This window comes from Protopterus annectens, chromosome 13.part0 (assembly GCF_019279795.1).
Source record: "Protopterus annectens isolate FY-2018-M chromosome 13.part0, PAN1.0, whole genome shotgun sequence".
In the NCBI taxonomy this organism is placed as follows: domain Eukaryota; kingdom Metazoa; phylum Chordata; order Ceratodontiformes; family Protopteridae; genus Protopterus; species Protopterus annectens.
Window position 1 is genome coordinate 1,161,801,175 of NC_056747.1, and position 20,491 is coordinate 1,161,821,665.

Consider the following 20,491-nt stretch of genomic DNA (forward strand, 5'->3'; position numbering starts at 1 on the left):
AAGGACAGCCCCATTGGTGAAAGACTTGATGGTCCACCTCTGAACTGAGAAACTAATCTTGAGGCAAAAGAATACATTTGTTGAGCCTTCTGGCAAGACAGTTGGTACTCTCAGGAATGTGTTGTTGTCAAGAAATAAATTATCACCCACTGTCACACTCTCTCTGCTTCCTGGCATAGAGGGTAGGATTTGGTTACTCCCTATTTGCTCAAGTAGTAAGCTATATTCATGTTGTTCTTTTGGAAGGACATCATCTTTGGAGGCAAGAAGTTGTGCAGTTTCTGCAATGCTAAGAGGACTGCTCTCATCTCCAAAACACTGATGTGAACGTTGGCCCACCATCCCAAAGAGGAGGTGTCTTTGGCTACTACTGCTAATGGGGAGGAGGCAACAGAAAGGGTGCCACACTGCAAGATCAATGGAGAGGTTAACCACCAATGAAGTTGATTCCTGCAATGATTGGTAATTAGAATGGGCATTGCCAATGAACTTGCCAGTTGTGACTATTGCTCTCGTAGCAGTCACTGCAGAATTCTCATATTGAACAGTACTAGGCAAGCCATCACAACAGAAGAAGCCATTTGGCCTAAAACCCTTACAAAAAGAACTACAGGAGGAGATGCGAAGTAAAGCATGTTCCAACTGCAAGTCTTAATGACTGAACTCCATACCTATTTCTTGTAGTTAATGGAAAACCCAAAGGATATGCAGAGGAAAAGCAAGCAAGTCTCTGGCCATGACAACAGATTCTCTCAACATGACAGCAAGGAGTCAGTCATCTAGCTATCGTAACACCTTGATCCTGCCCAGCCTCAAGTTTGCTGCTCCCAATGGCATGCACTTGATAAAAACCCAGAATCTGTGGTGAAACAAAGAGCAGGGTTCTGAAATGGAAGTGACTTGCCACTATATGGAAGTGCAGACACCTTCTACATATTTTTTCTACTTTGTTATGCATTAAGCATCCCGGTGGTTAATCAAGCAAATCCAGTCATTTACCTGTAAGCAGAGCAAAACTAACTGCATGGTGACCATTCTGAAGTGGGCCTTTTTGACATACTGGTTTTGCTTGCTTAGGTCCAACATTGGCTTGAGGTCCTTTTTTTTCTTCGGAAGCAAAAAGAACCTGGAATAGTAATTTGATCTTGCCTGGTCTAGCAAGACCTCTTTGATGGCTTTCTTTTGAAGAAGAGATAAGATTTGTCTTCTGGCCACCTCTTGCTGGTGAGGTGGTACTTTTGGGAGTGGCCATTTGGGAAGGGGAGGTTTATGAGAAAAGGGAATGTAACAGCCTCTGGATATTATTCACATGACTCAAGAATCCTGAATGATGGCAATCCATGCAAGCAGGCAGAGGGATAAATTACCCAACTGCCTCCAGAGGGGAGCAGTCAGGCAGCCCTTCAAGAATGATTATACTGCATATCAAAGATGGGCCCACAATATCCCTGACTCTGTGGACATTCATTACCTCTGGGTCAGTGTCCATTAAAGGGGCCTCCTCTGTCAGGTCTGCCCCTGTCAGACGTGGACTCAAAGGGTTGATAGCAGGATTTTCTAAATCATAAGAACTTAGAACCCTTTTAGTTCCTACTATAAGACTGCTGCAGGGCCTCAAACTTAACATCTAGAGAAGACCGTGTCTTCTCATTGTTTGCACCTTTACATTCTTTCATTAAACAATGGACCAAACAAAAATGATCTATCATAAGGAGCACTGGTAAAGGATGCTTTGAAATTGTCCCCAAAATCACAGAAGCAAAGCCAGACATGAGATCTCATCATGATGCCTGTGATCGCTGCTCTCCCTGCTGAGTTAGTAACATTATGTATGACCCACATGGACACACAAGCAATAGTAAACATCATACCCAAGGTGGCCTGTAGCTGTTTTTTAGCGTCAGGAATGGGTAGCCTCTTCAGAGAGGTTAAGGCCTGCTCTGTCAACTGTCTCTGAAACCAGTTCATGCGCGTGGCATAGTTCAAAGCCTGTAAACCAAAGGTGCCTGAAGCATATGCCCATTTCCCCATCCTGTCCATCATGCTACACACCCTGTTCAGTGGACGCACAGTGGCTGTATCTTCTGTCAGTTCCTTTTCAGTTATCACTGCCACAATAACAGACTTAACCAAGGGAAACTGGGATCAAAACAGCCTGTCCTTGGGGTGCAATAGAATTCTTGTCAGACTTTATCAGGGCACTTTATGAAGATTTGGGATCTCCTACAGGCCACATTGATCATGTGGGCTGCTGGCAGAAAGTACAGTTGTGTACGCTTACCATAAATGTAGATGTTCGAGTGTATTCAATGTTGCAGTCATTACATTTGGGTTATCTGCTTGCAGGTAGCCCTCAGTTGGCCTGATTAACAAAGGTTTGGGTCCTGTGTCGGTTGCTGTCCCTTCTTCCATGACGTTAGGTCATCAGGGGTATAAAACATGCAGCCGACGCCATTACATCAGTTTTTCTTGCCCCAGATGTCAGGTGCCCCCCTAATGGGAAGCAATTAAATATAAAAGTACAATGATATACCTCCAACAAAAAAGCAAATTCACAAAAAAGGCTTTTAAGCGTAGTAGAGGTATAGCCAAAAAAAATTAGGGGGGCTGGAGGGTAACTAGGACTGCAACAGTGAATACACTCGAACATCTACATTTACAGTAGGCATACACAACTGTACTATGTTCTTCATGTTTCACTGTTGCAGTCATTACATTTGGATAGATTCCCAAAGCTATGGTTGGGAGGAGGAATTTAGATAGCATTACGACCAGCTATAAGACCCTGCAAGACTGCAGTGGCAAAGCCAGCTCTGGATTTAGAGAAAATTGGAAAATGACAATGCTTGGTGAAAGTATGTACAGAACTCCAGGTAGCAGCTTCTAGGATGTCCCTGGTAGGGACGCCTCTGAGAAAGGCTGTAGAGGTAGATGCAGCCCTGGTGGAGTGAGGTCTGATCCCCTAGGGGATAGGTTTTCCATGGTGCTTATAGCAGAAAAGAATGCAATGGCCAATCCATTTAGAAATGGTATGCTTTGAAATAGCCTTCCCCTCTGCCCCTGCAGCAAATGCCACCAGCAGTTGTTCAGGTTTCCTTTGAGGTTTAGTCCTGTCCAAGTAGAATCTAAGTTGTCTGTGCACATCTAAGGAATGCAGTACCTGTTCCCCTTTGTTCTGTGGATTGGGAAAGAAGGTTGGCAAATGAATGGAATGATTAAAGCCACACTGGATACCACCTTGGGCATGAAGAATGGATTGGTTCTGAGGGACACCCTGTCTGCATGAAAGATGATGAAAGGCTCCACTGCCATAAGAGCCTGTAATTCAGATACCCTTCTAGCTGAAGTGATTGCTAAAAGGAAAGCTATTTTCCAAGAAAGAAATTTTAAGTCTGCAGTAGCAGATGGCTCGAAAGGAGGTAGAGTGAGTTTATCCAAAACAAAGCTAAAGTCCCAGGCTGGGGTTGGAGTTCTCCTGGGTGGTCTCAAATTTTTGGTCCCTCTGAGGAACTGCTTGAGCAGTGGATGAGAGAAGATGGGAGGTTCAGTGTTATAATGAGCTGAAATGGCTGAGGCGTGGATTTTAATGGAGGAAAAAGACAGGCCCTTGTGAAGCATCTCAGTTAAGTATTGTAAAATCTGAGGTAAGTTGGGTGCTGCTGTGCTCATCCCTTGAGATTGGTTCCAGGCACAGAATCTTTTCCATTTTTCAGAATAAGATTTTCTAGTACTAGGCTTCCTTGCCTCTAAAATGATATCCATCACAGGTTGAGGGATGGTAAAGGAGAGATTATGTAATTAGCCAGGCTGCAAGGTTCAGTGTTAGAAGCTGAGGGTGCAGTATCTGGTTCTCCTGCTGAGACAACAGGGAAGGAGTCTGAAGCAGGTGCAATGGGGATAACCGTGACACACTGCGCAGGAGGGGGTACCAGTGCTGGTGCGGCCAGTCTGGAGTAATCAAAATCATCTTTGGTTTGTCCTGTTTGATTTTTAATAGTACTTTGGAGAGCAGAGGCAGAGGGGGGAAGACATAGACTGATAGCTTTTTCCAGCTGAAGGACAGAGCATCCACTTTCCAGGCTTGTTTGTGGGGAGTGCTTGTGCAAAATTTATCCAATTGGTAGTTTTGGGGAGAAGAAACAAGTCTATATCTGGGCTCTCCCATTTGTTTGTCAACATGTTGAAGATCCTTGGTTCTAGTTTCCACTCGTGTGGGTCCATGAAGTTTCTGGTTAGTCCATCTGCCAGTCTATTTAATTTTTCTGGCAGGAATTGAGCTTGTAGGTGCACTTGGTAGCTCAAGGCTGTGTTCCACAATGCCATGGCTAGTCTGCAGAGATGGTAAGAATGTGTACCCCCCTGCTTGTTTATGTACCACATAACAGTGGTGTTGTCCGTCTTTACCATTAGTTGTCCTGGAAGAATGTGGTTCTTGAAGGCTGTCAGAGCATTCTGCATAGCTAACATTTCTTTTTGATTGATATGCATGTGCATTTGACTTGAGTTCCATTTGCCCTGAATGCACTTCCCTGCCAGGTGAGCCCCCATGCATAGTCTGATTCATAGGTTCATACTAGGCTATCTGCCCTAGGGCATTTATAAGCCTAGCCAGAGTGTGTTTGGCTTTTGCCACCCATTTTAAATGAATTTTGCTATGCCCTTTTTCGAGGTTAGTATACTGTGCCTCTGTCTAACAGTGACACAGAAGTGATACCTGGGGTAAACCTACGATCTCCCATCCACTCATCAAGATTCCTCTTGAAGAGACTCAGTGAGGGGACTCTGCCTAACCTCGACTGGGATTTTATTCCAGAGTGAAGGGAGCCTCTGGGTTATGAATCTGTCCCTCCAGCATGTCCTATTTATTTCAGTGCTGAGGTTCAAGTCTCACGAGCACGTGGCTCGATGGGATTTGGATTTTCTGAGGTGCAGCATGTCCATTAATTCCGGGTTGGACATGGCTTTATACGTCAGGCACAGATCGCCTCTGAGCAGGCGGTATGCCACTGAGTAGAGCTGGAGTTTCTTTAACCGGGCAGCATATGGCATCTGTTTGAGCCCTTTGATACTCTTGGTGAGGTACATTTGGGGTCTTTCCAGTTGCTGCAGGTGTCTGGTAAGGTACATCCCAAAAGGGGCATTGTACTCAATTATGGGCCTGATGAGGGATAAATAAAGAGGCACGATGACCTCCCCTGATCTAGATGTGAATCCCTTCATGATTAGGTGGGGCTATATAAAATGTTTTTCTAACCACTTTGGCCACGTGGTTGTCAAATGAGAGATTGCTATCAACTTGGGTCCCCAGGTCCCTAATTACTTCTTCTGTACTTAATGGATTACCACCTATGTGGTAATTTGTGGGCCCTTTGTTTTTGCCAAAGGGGATGACTATACACTATTTGGCGTTTAGCTTTAGGACATGGCTTTGGCACCAGTTGTCTGTTTCTATGAGGCCCTTTTGGAGGATGCTTGTGTCGGCTGGAGAGTCGATTATGGCGCCCAGTTTGCAGTCATCTGTGAACTTGGTCAGCCACAGTCCTTCCGTGTTGGCCTGTACCTCCGAGAAATATATACCGAACAAGAGAGGTCCCAGGACTGAGCCTTGTGGGACGCCACTTGTAATCTGATTTGGAGTCTGACATGGCTCCAGCAATTCTAACCATGTGGGTTCTGTCCCTGAGCCAGTTTGCAACTCATCTAGTGACATAGGGGTTTATATTTAAGCTGGTGAGCTTATCTATAATGCTCGAGTGGGGTATTGTATCGAAGGCTTTTGCGAGGTCCAGGTAGGCTGTGTGGACCACCTTCTCCTCGTCAATGGCCTTGGTGACTGTTTCAAAGAAATCAACCAGGTTTAAGAGGCAGGATCTGCCCTTAACAAAGCTGAACTGGGTTGGATCCAGTGTCTGTAGGTCCCCAATATCTTTATTTATGAGGTCCATGATGATCCTTTCCATAGCTTTGCAGACCAAGCTAGTCAGGCTTATGGGGCGATAGTTTCCAGGATCCGTTGAGGCACCACCTTTGTGGAGAGGGACCACTGTTGCTGTACGCCACTCTTTGGGTACATATCCTGTAGTAAGGCTGAGACTGAATAGTCGTTTTATGTTTGGGTTTAGCTCTTCTTGGAGTTCATGTAGGACGCAGCCCGGGACACCGTCTGGTCCCATTGATGCTGTGTTTTTTGCTTTGGAGAGGGCAGCTCTTACCTGAGCATCTGAGATGTCAGGGGGGCAAGCACTCTGCTGGGATAGATATTTGCCCTTTTGGTGGGGAGAGGGGGGAGAAGTTTGCGCTGAACCTGTCAGCTAGCATGTTGGCAATGTCTGTGGGTTCAGTGTATTTTTTGTCATTTTGGACTAATTCTGAGCATATCTGGGAATTCCCACCCAGGTTACTAACATAACTAAAGAAAGCCTTGTGATTATCCTTAGTCTCCTGTGCAATTTTTCTCTCGAAGCTGGCCTTAAACGATTTTATGAGTGCCCTTAGTTTTTTGCTAATACAGATCAGACATGCCTTCCCTTTTTGGGATTTTGCTCTATCATGTAGTAGCTTCCTCCTTCTATTGTATAGTTTGTTTATGGCTGGGGTCCACCAGACAGGACGTCTGCCTTTGGAGGATTGGGTCTTGGTTTTATTTGGGATTGCATGATCCATGCATTCCTGAAGGTGTTCATAGAATGCGTTTATAAAGGATTCTGCAGTCTGGGCCATATTTTCCACAGGCCCGGGGGCTTTGAAGGATTCCACAGGCCCGGGGGCTTTGAAGGATTCCACCGCGGTTTTGAGGAGTGCGTCTGTTGTTAGGGTTTGGGTGGCAGGGGGTGGTGTGAAAGGTAGACCCTTGTTTTGGTGGCAGGCCTCTGCCCACCAAAGGAACTCTAGGTGTAGGCAAGGTATGATATGAATCATTGCTTCTAGATCCTGAGAGTGTTGACACCATAGGCTTTTTAGATACCACTGTAGTTTCCTCATATGCAGGCTTGCATATGGAATTATTAGAAAGCAGGAGGCCATGAACCCCAAGACTTGCAGTATTGGTCTTGCAGATAGCAGGGTTTTTGTGGCCACTTGTTTGAAGTAGGTTGTCAAATGAATTTGTTTATCTGGCATGAGGAAAGCCATCTGGGAAGTTGTATTCAAGCTTGCTCCCAGGAATATAATTTGTTGACAGGGTACCAGGTGTGATTTCTTTTTGTTTATGGTGTACCCCAGACAAGTTAGAACCCTTTGTACAAAGGCCAGATGATTCAAAAGTATGCCCTGGCTTTCTGCCTGAATTAGACAAACGTCCCGGTATGGGTATATTTGAATATTTCTTTGTCTGCAAAATGCAATAACTGGAGCTAGGCACTTTGTGAATACCCTGGACACAGTAGATAAGCCAAATAGCAGTGCAGAGAACTGACAGTGCGTGTAGCCTGCTTTGAAGCGTAGGTATCTTCTGCAAGATTCCCTGATTGGGATGTGCAGGTATGCTTCTTTTAAGTCTAGTGTTGCCAACCAGGCATCTTTGCCTAGCATAGGAAGTAATTGGTGAAGAGTCAGCATCTTGAATTTTGGAATCTCCAAAAAGGTGTTTAGAGTAGACAGGTCCAGGATAGGACGCCATGAATTGTCTTTTCTGGGTACCAGGAAAAGTCTCGAGTAGAAACCTTGTCCTTTTTCCTCTTCTGGTACCAGGTGAATAGCCCCCATGCTTAAGAGAGAAAGTACTTGTTTTTGAGCCTCTGCCCACTGATTTGGGGGTAGGTCCTGCCACCCGCTTGGTGCTGGCAATGTGTGGAAGTGAAATCTGTATCCCTGGGACACTATACTTAAAACCCATTTGTCCTGGGTAATGAGTTCCCAATTCTTTGCACGAAGAGCAATCTTTTCCCCCAAAGGGGCAGTCAGTTGATAAATGCTTCGAAATTTTAAAAGGAAGTCATTGAGACAGTTTACCATATGGGGAAGTCATTATTCCCAGATTTGGAAGTGGAGGCCCCCCACTGCTTAGTTCTATGTGTCCCCTGGGACTGAAACCTGGGTTTTTTGCTGTGTCTGGGTTTGGCTTGAGAAGACCTGAAAGGGGCTGGAAAGGACCAATTCTTAGAGGGCCAGTGCCTACTAAATCTAGGAGGCTGAACTTGTAAGAAATCGTTAACAGTTTGCATAGATTTAGCTTTATCTTCCATCTTTTTAAGAACTTCCTCAGCCTTGTTGCCAAACAGGCGGTCCTGGTTTAAGGGAGCATCCAATAATTTAGCTTTAAAATGATCAGGCAAAGATTGCTCCTTAAGCCAAGCATGCCTTCTGAGCAAAGACTCAGTAACAGTAGCCCTGCAAGAGGCCTCTGATGAATCAAAACCAGATCGCAAAGTATGTTTTCCAACTTGTTCAGCAGAATGCATTAAATCCTGTAATTCTTTACTTTCCACACAGTCAGGAATCAACATAATTTTCTGTTTAAGCAGTCCAATAACATGTTGCTGATACTTTAACATATGAAACTGGCAGTTTAAAGACCTAATGGTCAAGTTTGCAGAAGTGTAAACCTTCTTACCCCATCTATCCAGCGCCCTGGAGTCTCTATCAGAAGGGGTAGGATGTTTATCCGTAGAAGCCTTAATGCCCTTGGACCCCTGTGAAATAGTCTCTGGATCTGCAATATGATTTTTAAAAAGGAACTTGTGGGACTCAGGTACCCTGTAGTATCTGTCAGGTTTTCTGGGAGCAGGAGGCAAGGAATCAGGGGCCAAACTAGATTCCGAAGAAAGCATCATCAACAATGTCTAGTACAGGAGGAATAGCTAAAGGCCTATGCTGAGGTAGGAGAAGGAAATCCCTAAGCCTCTTTTTTGAATCAGAAAAATCCTGGCTTTCCCAGTGGAAATGCTCTCTTAGGGTATGTTAGGTTTCCCCAAAAGAAAAATCCTCAGGAGGGGAAGCAGAGGGAATGAAGTCCCCTGCATCCGAATCTTCATAAGTAGATAAGGGAAAATCCAGATCATCAGAAGAATCAGAAAAAACAGAATCCTGGTCAGAAGATTCATAATCAACTTCAGTCCAAGGCCTCTTAGAAGGGGGGAGGGTTGGCTACCCCTGATTAGAGTTATTAAATCTTAAGCCATTCTTATCATTTGTTTTTTAGGCATAGAGGCCTGAGCATGTGGCCTGGGTGTCATTTTTAGGCATGGTTCGAGATTTAGGCCCAAGTAAAGAAGGAGGCATCAGTTTAATATGCAAGTCCGTATGCCTGAATACACCCTCAGAAGCCGGTGCCTGCACAGCGGCTCCGGACCCATCCATGTTAGAAGCATCTCGCGGCATACCAGACTCTGAATGGGTCTCAGTAGAGGCCTGCGAATCAGAAGTAATGGGTATCAGGGGCTGCAGAAGCGCCTCACTGAGTACCGGCGAACTGGCAACTGGCTTAGGAGAAGCGTCGTCAGCAGTTTTGGACCTCGGTGGCCTGTCTCTGTCTTTATCTTTGCATTTTTTTGGAATCCCGGTAGTCGGATGGCTAACCAACGACATTTCTGGATAATTAAACCAAGAACCGAAATATTTAGAGGCGAAAATATACCGATGACGGACAGTGCACTGATTAAATAAGGCACAAAACTGACAGCAAGGTAGGTCGTGGTCAGAGCCTAGGCAAGGAATACAGTACGAATGAAAATCTTTATGAGGTATTTGCGTTCCACAAGTAATGCAATTATTAACTTTTACTGACATCGGTAAGGAGCAAGAAAGTTTCCCCAATGGGGTACTTAGCTTTAGTTGAAGACTTCGGATCTGAAACTCGAAAATGAAAATTTCAGGAGTCGGCCGACCGGCACTTACGAACTGCTTCTGCTTCGGGCACCGCATGGCAAGAAAGACTGATGTAATGGCGTTGGCTGCATGTTTTATACCTCTGACGACCTGACGTCATGTAAGAAGGGACAGCAATCGACGCAGGACCCAAGACTTTGTTAATCAGGCCGACTGAGGGCTACCTGCAAGCAGATAACCCCAATGTAATGACTGCAACAGTGAAACACGAAGAACATCCAACCAAGAAGTAGAGGGACCAAGCCAAACTTGACTTTAGAGGGTGGAGGATCTATGGGCCAATTTTCCACTAAAACCTCACTAAAGTTGAGGTTTTTCAGGAGGGTATGGGGTTATCCCTTTGAATCTTCCTGGTCAGCATCTGAAATGACCAACTCATCTGGGGTCAATGTATATTCGCTTGCATGTCCTTTTCTTCAGAACCTCAGGCGATGGGTAATCTGAGTCTTCAAAGGACTCTTGCTGTGGTAAGGCAATAAGTTTGAGAACATTGTCTCTGACCCAGGGAAGGATGAGAATTGGGACATAGATGGAAGGGTGTCTGTGGGGGAAGCCAACACCAGTGGGGTCTTTGCAGTAGCTATGATCATCCCCATAACCTCGAAGGCTGAGCCTATGCCCACCTGATCCAAGAAAACTCCAATAGGTGCTGGCGATGTGCTTTCCGTAAAAGAGATTGGAGGCCTTGCAGAAGGAATCCCTGAATCTGGCAGATGGACCCAAGGAGGAGATTGGCACCATATGCAATGGGTCTGAAGTCTGTACCAAAGTGTCAATGTTGAGACATCAGACCAGAAAAGCACTCATCAAATCTGACAGCCTCCGAAATCAGTGAATTTGATTGGAAAACTTCACACCCAAAGGCAGGACTGCACTTGGCATTGATGACACTGACTCTGGCTGGGCGGCTGGCCACAATACCACTGGATTTGAAGGCTTGACTGAGTAAGAAGCAAGTTAATGGGATAAGGGAGTGGCCTAGTCCACCTTCGTAGTGGAAGAGGGACAAAAGGACACCCATGATAAATGCCCTCAGCATATGATCCAACTCCAAGTCAGATGTGCTCCTGAAGAACCTGATTGAAGAATGAGATGAGGGTCAAGATGGAAATCTTGAAAGCTCCCTGCAGAAGAGGTACCTCGAATCAGGTACCCAGTCAACTTGTCTTCAATGATAATAAGTTCCAAGGGACACAGAGCTGAAATTGAAGATATCGATGAAGCCAAAGAATCAGTCAGCTCCGACCTGACAACTTTTGGGGGTCTGGCACCAGAAGATGCCTCAATTTTATTTCTTTGGGAGCCTTTAAAAGCATAACCAAATGAGTAGCCAGACAGACTAATCTTAAAAAATGCAATTTCACATGCAGTGGAATAAATAACATGATGCTAGCCACACAAATTCCATGAAGTCTACCACTGTAACAAAGTCCTTGCACAAATGCAAAATCTTTACAGGAACACATTTCATCACGGTACACCTCAGGAACAAGTCCCAAGAAGTACCAGAAGTATCAGCTTTAAAAGATCACAGGAAGATGAGACTTAACAGAAGAAACCCTGAAGCACAGCAAAACTCAGATCCTGACTACCTACAACTAACGATGTTTACACTGTGCTAGGTAAAGATGTGTACAGAACTGCAGGAAGGAATGGATCAAACTGGGTACAGTAGCAATAGTCTTGAAACAAGGCAGAAAAGATCTGTCCTTGCTAGAGTGATCATCTATAGACTTCCCCAGAGAGAAGCAGTTTAGTTCAGAGGGTTAAGACTATGAGCTCCTATTAAGCTTCACATTGTGTATCTAAGTTTAATCCCTTCAGTTTCCTTTCAGCAAGTCATTTAGACAGTGCTTCCTGGTCAGCCCTGAAAATGGAAACTTCTACCTAGAGGGTTTACCTGGTTAACAAGAAGGTCTGCACTTCACTTTCTAAAAAAGGGGCAACATAACTGCCCAACAACTTGGACATAAATTGTTTATTTTGCCAGATATTTACTTCCACAGCTTAATACCAGCTCTAACCACCACCACTGGGGTGTCATCTGTACTCTGCAGATTAACATGTTTCAAAGTCTTCAATGCCGAGTGACCCTAATAATCACAGCTCAATATTCCTCTCTCCATGACACAGTTAACAACCTGAGCTCTTACTGCTAGGGAGAAGATAGGGATTTAGCTGAAACAACTTTACATAAGAAGTAAGATTGTCATTCAGGGATTTGTCTTACCAAAGACTTACATTAACATTTTTCATGGTTATTAAACATAACTTACATGGCTGTAGCTTCTTCTGCATGATGTCCAGGAGGTCTGACTATGGCAAACCCATTCTAGAGAGGAACAGATAAATCACATCAATGAATCCAGGTGAAACATGCTTAACAGATGTACAAATTCACACTGATTTACTGTCATTTCTCAATGTAGAATTATACAGTTCAGAAAAGTCCTTTTCAATCTAATTTTAATGTTCAAAATCACTGTAAATGAACACCACTAAGTTGCAGCAACTGGTTCAAAGTATTAGTGTGTAATAGTCAAATCTGCAGCTCTACATAGCAAGTGTGACATGGACTCTGAAAAGGGAAAGCAGCTATGAAGGGCAGAGAATAGTAACAACAAGGAATTGGTGAATAAAGAGGTTCATGTTTCAGGCACTGAGCCTTAGTGGGATGGGGACAAAAACATTTAGAAGCATGTCATCAAACAATGAGTTAATAAACAAATGGACTCCAAACACTTGATGAAATATTAGTGCAGAATGGCACAAAATACACTGAACCGACTGATATTGCCAACATTCTGGCAGACAGGTTTAGTGCAAACTTCACCCCCCTCTCACCCCCTAAAGGGCCCATAACCATACCAGAAGAATGTAGTGCCCCGGCAGTCACTGACATACAGGTTAAAACAGCCCTATCCAAAGCCAAAATTACAGCTTCAATGGGACCAGAAGTCGTCCCAGGCTGTGTCTTACACAAGCTCCAAAATGAACTACCCCTCACCTAAACATACTGTTCAAACTCAGCCTCTCTACAGGCTACGTACCCACAGAGTGGCGCACAGCAACAGTTATCCCGCTCCACAAAGGCAGAGCCACAACGGACCCCGGGAACTATCACCCTATAAGCCTGACTAGCCTGGTCTGCAAGGCTATGGAGCGCATCATCATGGAATTCATTAACAGAGACATTGGGAACCTTCAAACATTGGACCCTACCCAGTTTGGCTTTGTTAAGGACAGATCATGCCTCATAAACCTTGTGGACTTCTTTGTGACAGTTACCAAGGCTTTAGACGATGGAAAGGAGGTCCACACAGCCTACCTAGACCTCGCAAAGGCTTTCAACACCATTCCCCATTCTGGTATTATAGACAAGCTCACCAGCCTGAACATAAACCCCTACATCATGAGATGGGTTGCCAATTGGTTTATGGATAGAACCTACACGGTGAGAGTTGCAGGCTCTAGGTCCAACTCTAAACCAGTTACAAGTGGCATCCCCCAAGGCTCAGTCCTGGGACCCCTCCTGTTCGGTATATACTTCTCAGAGGTACAGGCAAGCACAGGAGGACTATGGCTGACCAAGTTCGCAGACAACTGCAAACTGGGGGCCATAGCTGACTCTCCAGCTGATACAGACATCCTCCAGAAGGGTCTCACTGAGACGGATACTTGGTGTCAAAATCATGGCCTCAAGCTAAATGCCAAAAAGTGCATAGTCATCCCCTCTGGGAAAAAAAGTACCGGCGAACTACCACATACATGGTAGTCCCCCTAAATACAGAAAATGTAATAAGGGATCTGGGGACCCAAGTAGATAGTAATCTCTCCTTTGATAATCATATTGCCAAGGTGGTTAGAAAATCCTTCTATGTGGCCCACCTAATCACAAGAGGGTTTGCATCTAGAACAAAAGAGGTTATTGCGCCCCTCTACTCATCAGACCCATCATAGAGTACAACGCCCCATTTGGGATGTACCTTACAAGACACCTGCAACAGCTGGAAAGACCACAGAAGTACCTCACCAAGAGGATTACTGGCCTCAAACATATGCCCTATGCAGCCCGACTGAAGTAACTCCAGCTGTACTTGGTTGCATACTGCTTACTCAGAGGTGATCTCTGCCTGACATACAAGGCCATGTCCAACCCAGAACTGATGGACATGCTCCACCTAAAAAAAAACAAATCCTCAAGAGCCACATGATCTAGGGATCTAAACCTCACCACAATGATAAATAGGATGTGCTGGAGGGATAGATTCCTGTCCCAGAGACTCCTCATGCTTTGGAACAGGATTCCAATCTACATTAGGCAGAGCCCCTCATTAACACTCTTCAAGAGAAACCTTGACGAGTTGATGGGAAACAGAAAATTTACCCCAGGGATCACTGCAGTGGCTCTGCTGGACAGAGGCACAGGGAACTAATGGCTCTGCTGGACCGAGGCACAGGGAACTAATCTAAGGGGGCAGCGAAAGCCAACACATTCTGGCTAGGCTTATAGATGACCTCGGGCAGATAGCCTAGTACTTACCTATGAATCTATGAATATGGAACAGGAGGGTGACTTAAAAAAAATGCTTTAAGAAAGGACAGAAGACTGACCAGTTGATGCAGAGGCAGTATATCTGTCTGCACTGCCAATGACTTATGTTTGTTCAGTAGTCAAGCATCTGAAAGTCATTCAGCAGGAAGAAGGACTGCAATGTCAAAGATAAGCTTTCATTCACCAAGGGCAGCAAGAGTCTGGTCTGCCACAGAGATGTCCTCCACTGAAGATGAATGGCTAGCCATAGGCCCAATGAAAGATGTGTAAAACATATGCAGTCACTGCAAGATGGCAGCATTCAAAAGCAGAATGCCTCTGCAGGGATATCAGCCTGGGTGCAGAACTAGACACAATACATGCCATCAGGAAAGAGTTAGGAAATGCCTTTGAAAATTCTTCTGCCTTTATGATGGCAGTTGGATCAGTAGTATCAGAGAGAATGAATGTACAATAAAAGGATATAATAAATGTAGGTGGGGGGGGGGGCAAAGGGTGAAAAGAACTGCATTAAAGAAAACAAAAAAAAAATGGTTTACAGGACAAGGTAACAGCAACACAGAAAACAGATAAGTAAAATAACTTAAGAAGGGCCTTTCAGGAAGACAATGACAAGGAATGGCACCCTCATACCTACCAAGGGAATAGGAAAAGTGAAACAGGAAACTTACTGAAGGATATTTATGAAGTGCAGCATACAGGAGAAGGACAAAGTGGACCAACTGATGTGGTCTTATGTAAATCCTTTTCATGGACAGAGAGAGACTAGGCAACAAATCGCTTCACTGACACACAGGCAAAAGGACAGAGACACAAACATAAGATGGCACCCACTGTATGCTGATCTATCCAAAAGGCAGGAAAGTGTTTCTTATGTGAGTTGAAAGCTAATTTAAATTTTATAAACATTGCAAGTGTCAACAATGTCAGGTACGGTGTTACACAATGATGAAGGTTTTTGTGTGTGTGTGTGTGTGTGTGTGTGTGTGTGTGTGTGTGTGTGTGTGTGTGTGTGTTTTTTAACTTTAAAATATCTACAGCTGTGACTCTGGGTAACAGTAACACACAAGTGCACCCCACCCCAGATCAGTTCTCATTTTTAATGACTTTTTGAGACTAAGATTCAGCCTGTCACTGTGAATCAGAGCCTTGACTTCACAGAATACATAGATCTGACACAGTTTTCTTTTTTCGTTCTCTATTATTTTTTTAAAGTGAATTTGCTAGTGAGAACTAGAAGACTTATTACATACTTAAGCAGCAATTAAGAGATAATTAAGTATGAAAGATGCTAGTGTGCAAAACTTACTCACTGTCTCATTGACCATAAACAGCAGATGGCAATCAGTTCAAACAAGAAGCAGAGCCATCTCAGTAACAGCATAAAATAGAAGGTAGACAATGTGCTCCATAACTATCATGTTCAGCTCAGACAGGTTGTATCACCACCCTTTTACAGTTAAGCTTGTGAATTAGGTTTACAGTTATCTTGATCTCTAATAATTAAAATGTTTCCCCAAGGGTGCTTTTTGTGCTAGTCCTCCGGTCATTAAACCTCCTCCCTGGTTCCTCTACTGATCCATTCATTCCCCAGGGGCAGAAGTTCTATGTCCCATTTATTCCATTAGCGGCAAAGGCAAGCTTACTGGCACTATGCCATCAGCTGCAGATCAAGGTCCTTGTTTTAGCCCTACAGCTCCCTTGCACATTCCCATCGACATTTATGGGGTTGGATGTGCAATGGCCATTCTATGGGATTGGCAGTCATTTGCATGAGCGATATAAACCCCTCAGACATCAAAGCCTCCACTGGCTGTCCAGCCTCCACTGACGAGCACAAATGGAGAAAGCATGTCTGGGCATATGCCCCTTCCCACCATGACACATGCAAGAAGGTTCAGTCCTTCCATTCCTGTCCTGCTCCCAGTCAGCTTTTTCATAGTTGGGACTGATAACTTATTAAAGGTTGCCTGGGGCACAGTCACAGTTGTATCCCTCTTTGCAACACAGCCACGCTAACAAGTAGTTGCTTTGTACTATGACACTTTTCTCAGGACTCAAAGTAAAACTAAATTGTTAGAAAGCACAGCATAATTTTCTACAGTACTGCATAAGGAACAGTGATATTCAAATGTAAACAGCCAGTATACACTTTCAATGGCAAAATGAAAGACTAGCTTCCTTAGGTAATAAGACTTTATACTTACCATTACAGAGTTTTTCTACATTGTGAAACTTTTCAGGCAGCTGTGCTATGTATACACAACTGCTCTTGTATATGTAACTCCTCTGCATAATAGTGTCTGTAACTCTTATGTACTACAGTCAATTTTTAAAACAGTAATCTATATTACTACTGTATGAAAAATATACTTATTTAAAATATGGCTTTAACTCTGGCTGTATCTAAAAAACCTCAACAATGGATTACTGCATTAAAACAGTGAATACGTTTTAAAGAAAAACAAATAAAGAACTAAGAAAATAAAGAAATAAGAGAAATTGGGGAGCAGCAACTAGTTTGCAAGGAAGATTGTAGTAATAATGTGAAAGCTCACAAGTATTTTTTATCATTTAAAATATATCACATTATGCATTAACCCTTTTTTTCTTGGAACAACAAACTGATAACTGGAAAGGAGAAAACTGTGTGTGTGTGTAGCTTACATTTACATCAATCAACTGCAGAAATATAATTCTACATTTATTTTGTACATAAAAAAATGTGTGTACAACATCAATATCAGTGGAAGATGGATGTTCTTTGTTCTTACTTTGAGTTCACCGGATGCTACTTTAAATGCCAGCTCAATGACACAACCAACTGCCATCCGCACTGCACTGGAGGAATGCATCTCATTCCACACTGTGTCACTATCCACCTGCCAAGAAAAAAAAAAAGGCAGAAAAAAATGCTGAAATAATTTTAAAGATCAAATGCACCGGATCCACCAGTACACTTGAGAAACAAACTCACAAAGTCTAGCCATGTGTTTCTAAGTATCAGTGGCATTTTAACACTCCTTCATTCACTATGTGATTTCTCAGAAATCTCTCCATATTTCAGTTATCTCCTAGAATCACCACACTGCTGTAATAAAGGCACCTGCCTGCACCAGTAAGTCTCAGAACTATGCCACCTGTAACACTGTATTCCTCATAGAGATTCTTTTGACTAGCAGGTCTGGGATGATGGGATAGGCAAAGCGTAGCTGAAAATGAAGATCTATGAGAGTTCTGGTTAAAACTAAAAGGACATTACAAGCAAATATTAAGTTTACCAGGGACCATCTAAAGAATCAGACCTTTGCAGAAGAGCATGAGGCAGGCTAGGCCACCTATGTAAATGGGAATGACTCAGTCCAAAAAGGTAAAGAACAGGGTCAGCTACTGAGCCAGCTGGGTGACATGCATAAGCATGATGGATTTAATCAGCCTACACAATGGACATGGAAGCTAACTCTAGGACCATGAAATGTCACTTCAGGAAGGAATCTGAGCTGGCACAGGGATGAAAAAATGCCAGTCAAAAATTGACAAATCTCTACCAGCATTTAGGCTCTACAACCAGACTTCTCAACCGATGGTAATCTCCCTCCTATTCTGGACTTGCACCTTTTCAAGATGCCTAGGATGAGTATGGTCTAAAATGTTCCAAGGTGAGAACCATGCAGTTGCATTTCTTTTTTCAGTGAAATTGATAGTTGTTTCAATATGGCAGTGAGTTTGTGCTTAAGCACCAAAAAGCAGTATGAAAAATAGACTTCTTAGAGACAATGTCTCTAACTGACACTGTATTCTTACTGGGAGTCCTCAACACTAGTACAGGAAATGACAGAAACACATGGAGGGGAGTGATCAGGAGAAGTATCATCCTAGAGTTACATCCAAACAGTGAGATGCTGCTGGACGTCTGTGCAGGTCATGGACCGAAACTAACAAAGATCATGTTCAAACAAAGGAAGCTCATAAATGCACTTACAGCAGCCTGATAAGAAGTTCACTCTCAGCTCTGACTTTATCATCAGAACTAATGCTATATGTTCTGAATGAACAATGGATGAACAGAAGGACAAAACTGTCATTTGATCACTTCAGAATGAGCAAGATTTGCTGGATGGGACAACAGCTAAAGAGACTAGGGCAACCTAAACAAGCACTGAGTGCCTCTCGGGAATGGCTAAGGTAAGTGCCTTGTAAGTTCAACTAATACAACCAGCAAAACTCTGAGTGTGATCCAAACGAGGACAGAGTCAATAGTCAATAAACCTGCACTGGCTATATTCAAGACCTCATCTGATCATTTAATGGCAGAGATCCATGGCCAGAGGATGGCTTCTGCCAATTATTATAACTCTAGGACCTGTTGCTGGACATAACTGACAGTGAAGTAAGTTGCCAAGATGAAGACATCTCCCAGAAATTGTTTACAATGAACCAATAAGTGCATAGTGAAAACAGATGGTGATGTGAAAGCTACAATATGGAAAAAAGTTTGGTGAGGGGATGGAGAAATACTACTGGGTGAATTCAAAGCTGTTCTGGTAAACTGATGTTAGGGCATGTTCAGGTCCATACAACAACAGCAGAATGGTTTAGCAAATTCCCATGCACCTTCACATAGCAAGACAAGCCTAAAGAGCTGCCCTTGTAGAAGTGGACTATCATACGTTTGCATTAACTTATGGTGGTTGCCCTGGTGTTATGCATATCAGTAGACATTTTCACTAAAATCATTTAAAAATGAGTTTTCTAGCATTTGGGATGAGCTATGCCAGGAAACTGCAGAACCATTTTCTGGTCTTTTTGTCTATCGACAGAGCTTTGTAGTTAAAAATAAACTGTTTGCAGACAAGGGAAATTAACTAAGAAATGACTGAACAATGAACTTTGGAACATCTGTATGGAGTAAAATTAAAATTAATATTTAAAAGGGAAATAAATAGTGCAGTAAAACAAATGAAGTCTGACACACTGAAGGGAATACAAGCAAATACATTCTTCCTAGTAACACCAACCTCTTCAGTATAAATCACAACAATGTAGAATCTATTAATTTAATCATAGACAGGGCACTTTTTCTAAAGGCTAAAAATCAGTTAGCTTAGACTATGCAAGTCATTTTTAACACCTGGGAGGGAATTTGACATAGGATAAGAACGGATGCAAGATGGAACACAGGCTCTAACTCACATCTTCATCATAATTAAATCTAACTTTAGAATAGGTAAAACCTGTAGGTGTAGCTGTCTATTTGGGACATCTGCCCAAAAATGGAAAATGTATACAGTTGTGTATGTTTGCTGTATTAAAAGGGGTGGGGATAAAAATGAAAATGTACAGTTTTTGTATATGAATGTTTTTATTGCAACAAAAAGTCTGGGAAAATATGTCATGGTCCAAACAGTCATGAGAAGCTGCAGCTGCATAAAAAAATCAGCCTGCCAAACATAAATATGTGCATGCAAGTTGCAAGTCAGAAACACATTAAAAAATGTTATGTATAATAAATATGTGACAGTAATAGCATGATATCAGAATTACTATGTAGTCAGTCATTTCATGGAATGTAAATGGCACTGCAGGTATCGACAAGAGGAAAACAGTATAAAATTACATTACAAAGCGCAGTGTACAAATAGCAATGTTACAGTAGACACACACAGATAGAAACGAACATGTGAATTTGGCAAAGAACAGATTTCAGAATGGTTATTCAGCAAAGTATCATAGAGAAAGGAAAAAGTAGTAATAATAATAATATTGTTTGGGAGAGGAGATCCAAAAATGATACAGAGGGAGAAGAAAGACAACAATGGTAGATTTATGGTAATAAAGGGTTATTGGCAGGGAAGGTGGATTACATTACTGTATATTTAAATTCCACATAAAACAGCTATGAAACTTAAGAGAATTATGGGGAGGCAATAAACTTCCAGCAAGGAACATTATTTATGAGAGGGGACCGAAACCTGATACACAATAGTAAAGATGTATCAGGGGGACCTGGAAGGGAAATATAACAAAAGAGGGTGGATTTCTGAAAAAAAAAATATCAGAACACTTGGGATGGAAGATGTAAAATTACAAGCAGGAACCCAATTACTACCA

General features: G+C 43.0%; 1 protein-coding gene across 6 annotated transcripts in view; it reads right to left on the bottom strand.

The window, feature by feature from the left end:
- HDAC5 (histone deacetylase 5) overlaps positions 1-20,491 on the bottom strand; it is a 2,571,411-nt gene that overhangs the window by 268,266 nt on the left and 2,282,654 nt on the right. For all 6 annotated transcript variants that reach the window (XM_044055165.1, XM_044055164.1, XM_044055163.1 and 3 more), the window contains 2 exons: positions 17,155-17,262; positions 12,102-12,157 (listed from right to left, as the gene is read on the bottom strand). In XM_044055165.1, the coding sequence (XP_043911100.1) occupies positions 12,102-12,157; positions 17,155-17,262 (164 nt within the window). The remainder of the gene's footprint in view (positions 1-12,101; positions 12,158-17,154; positions 17,263-20,491) is intronic.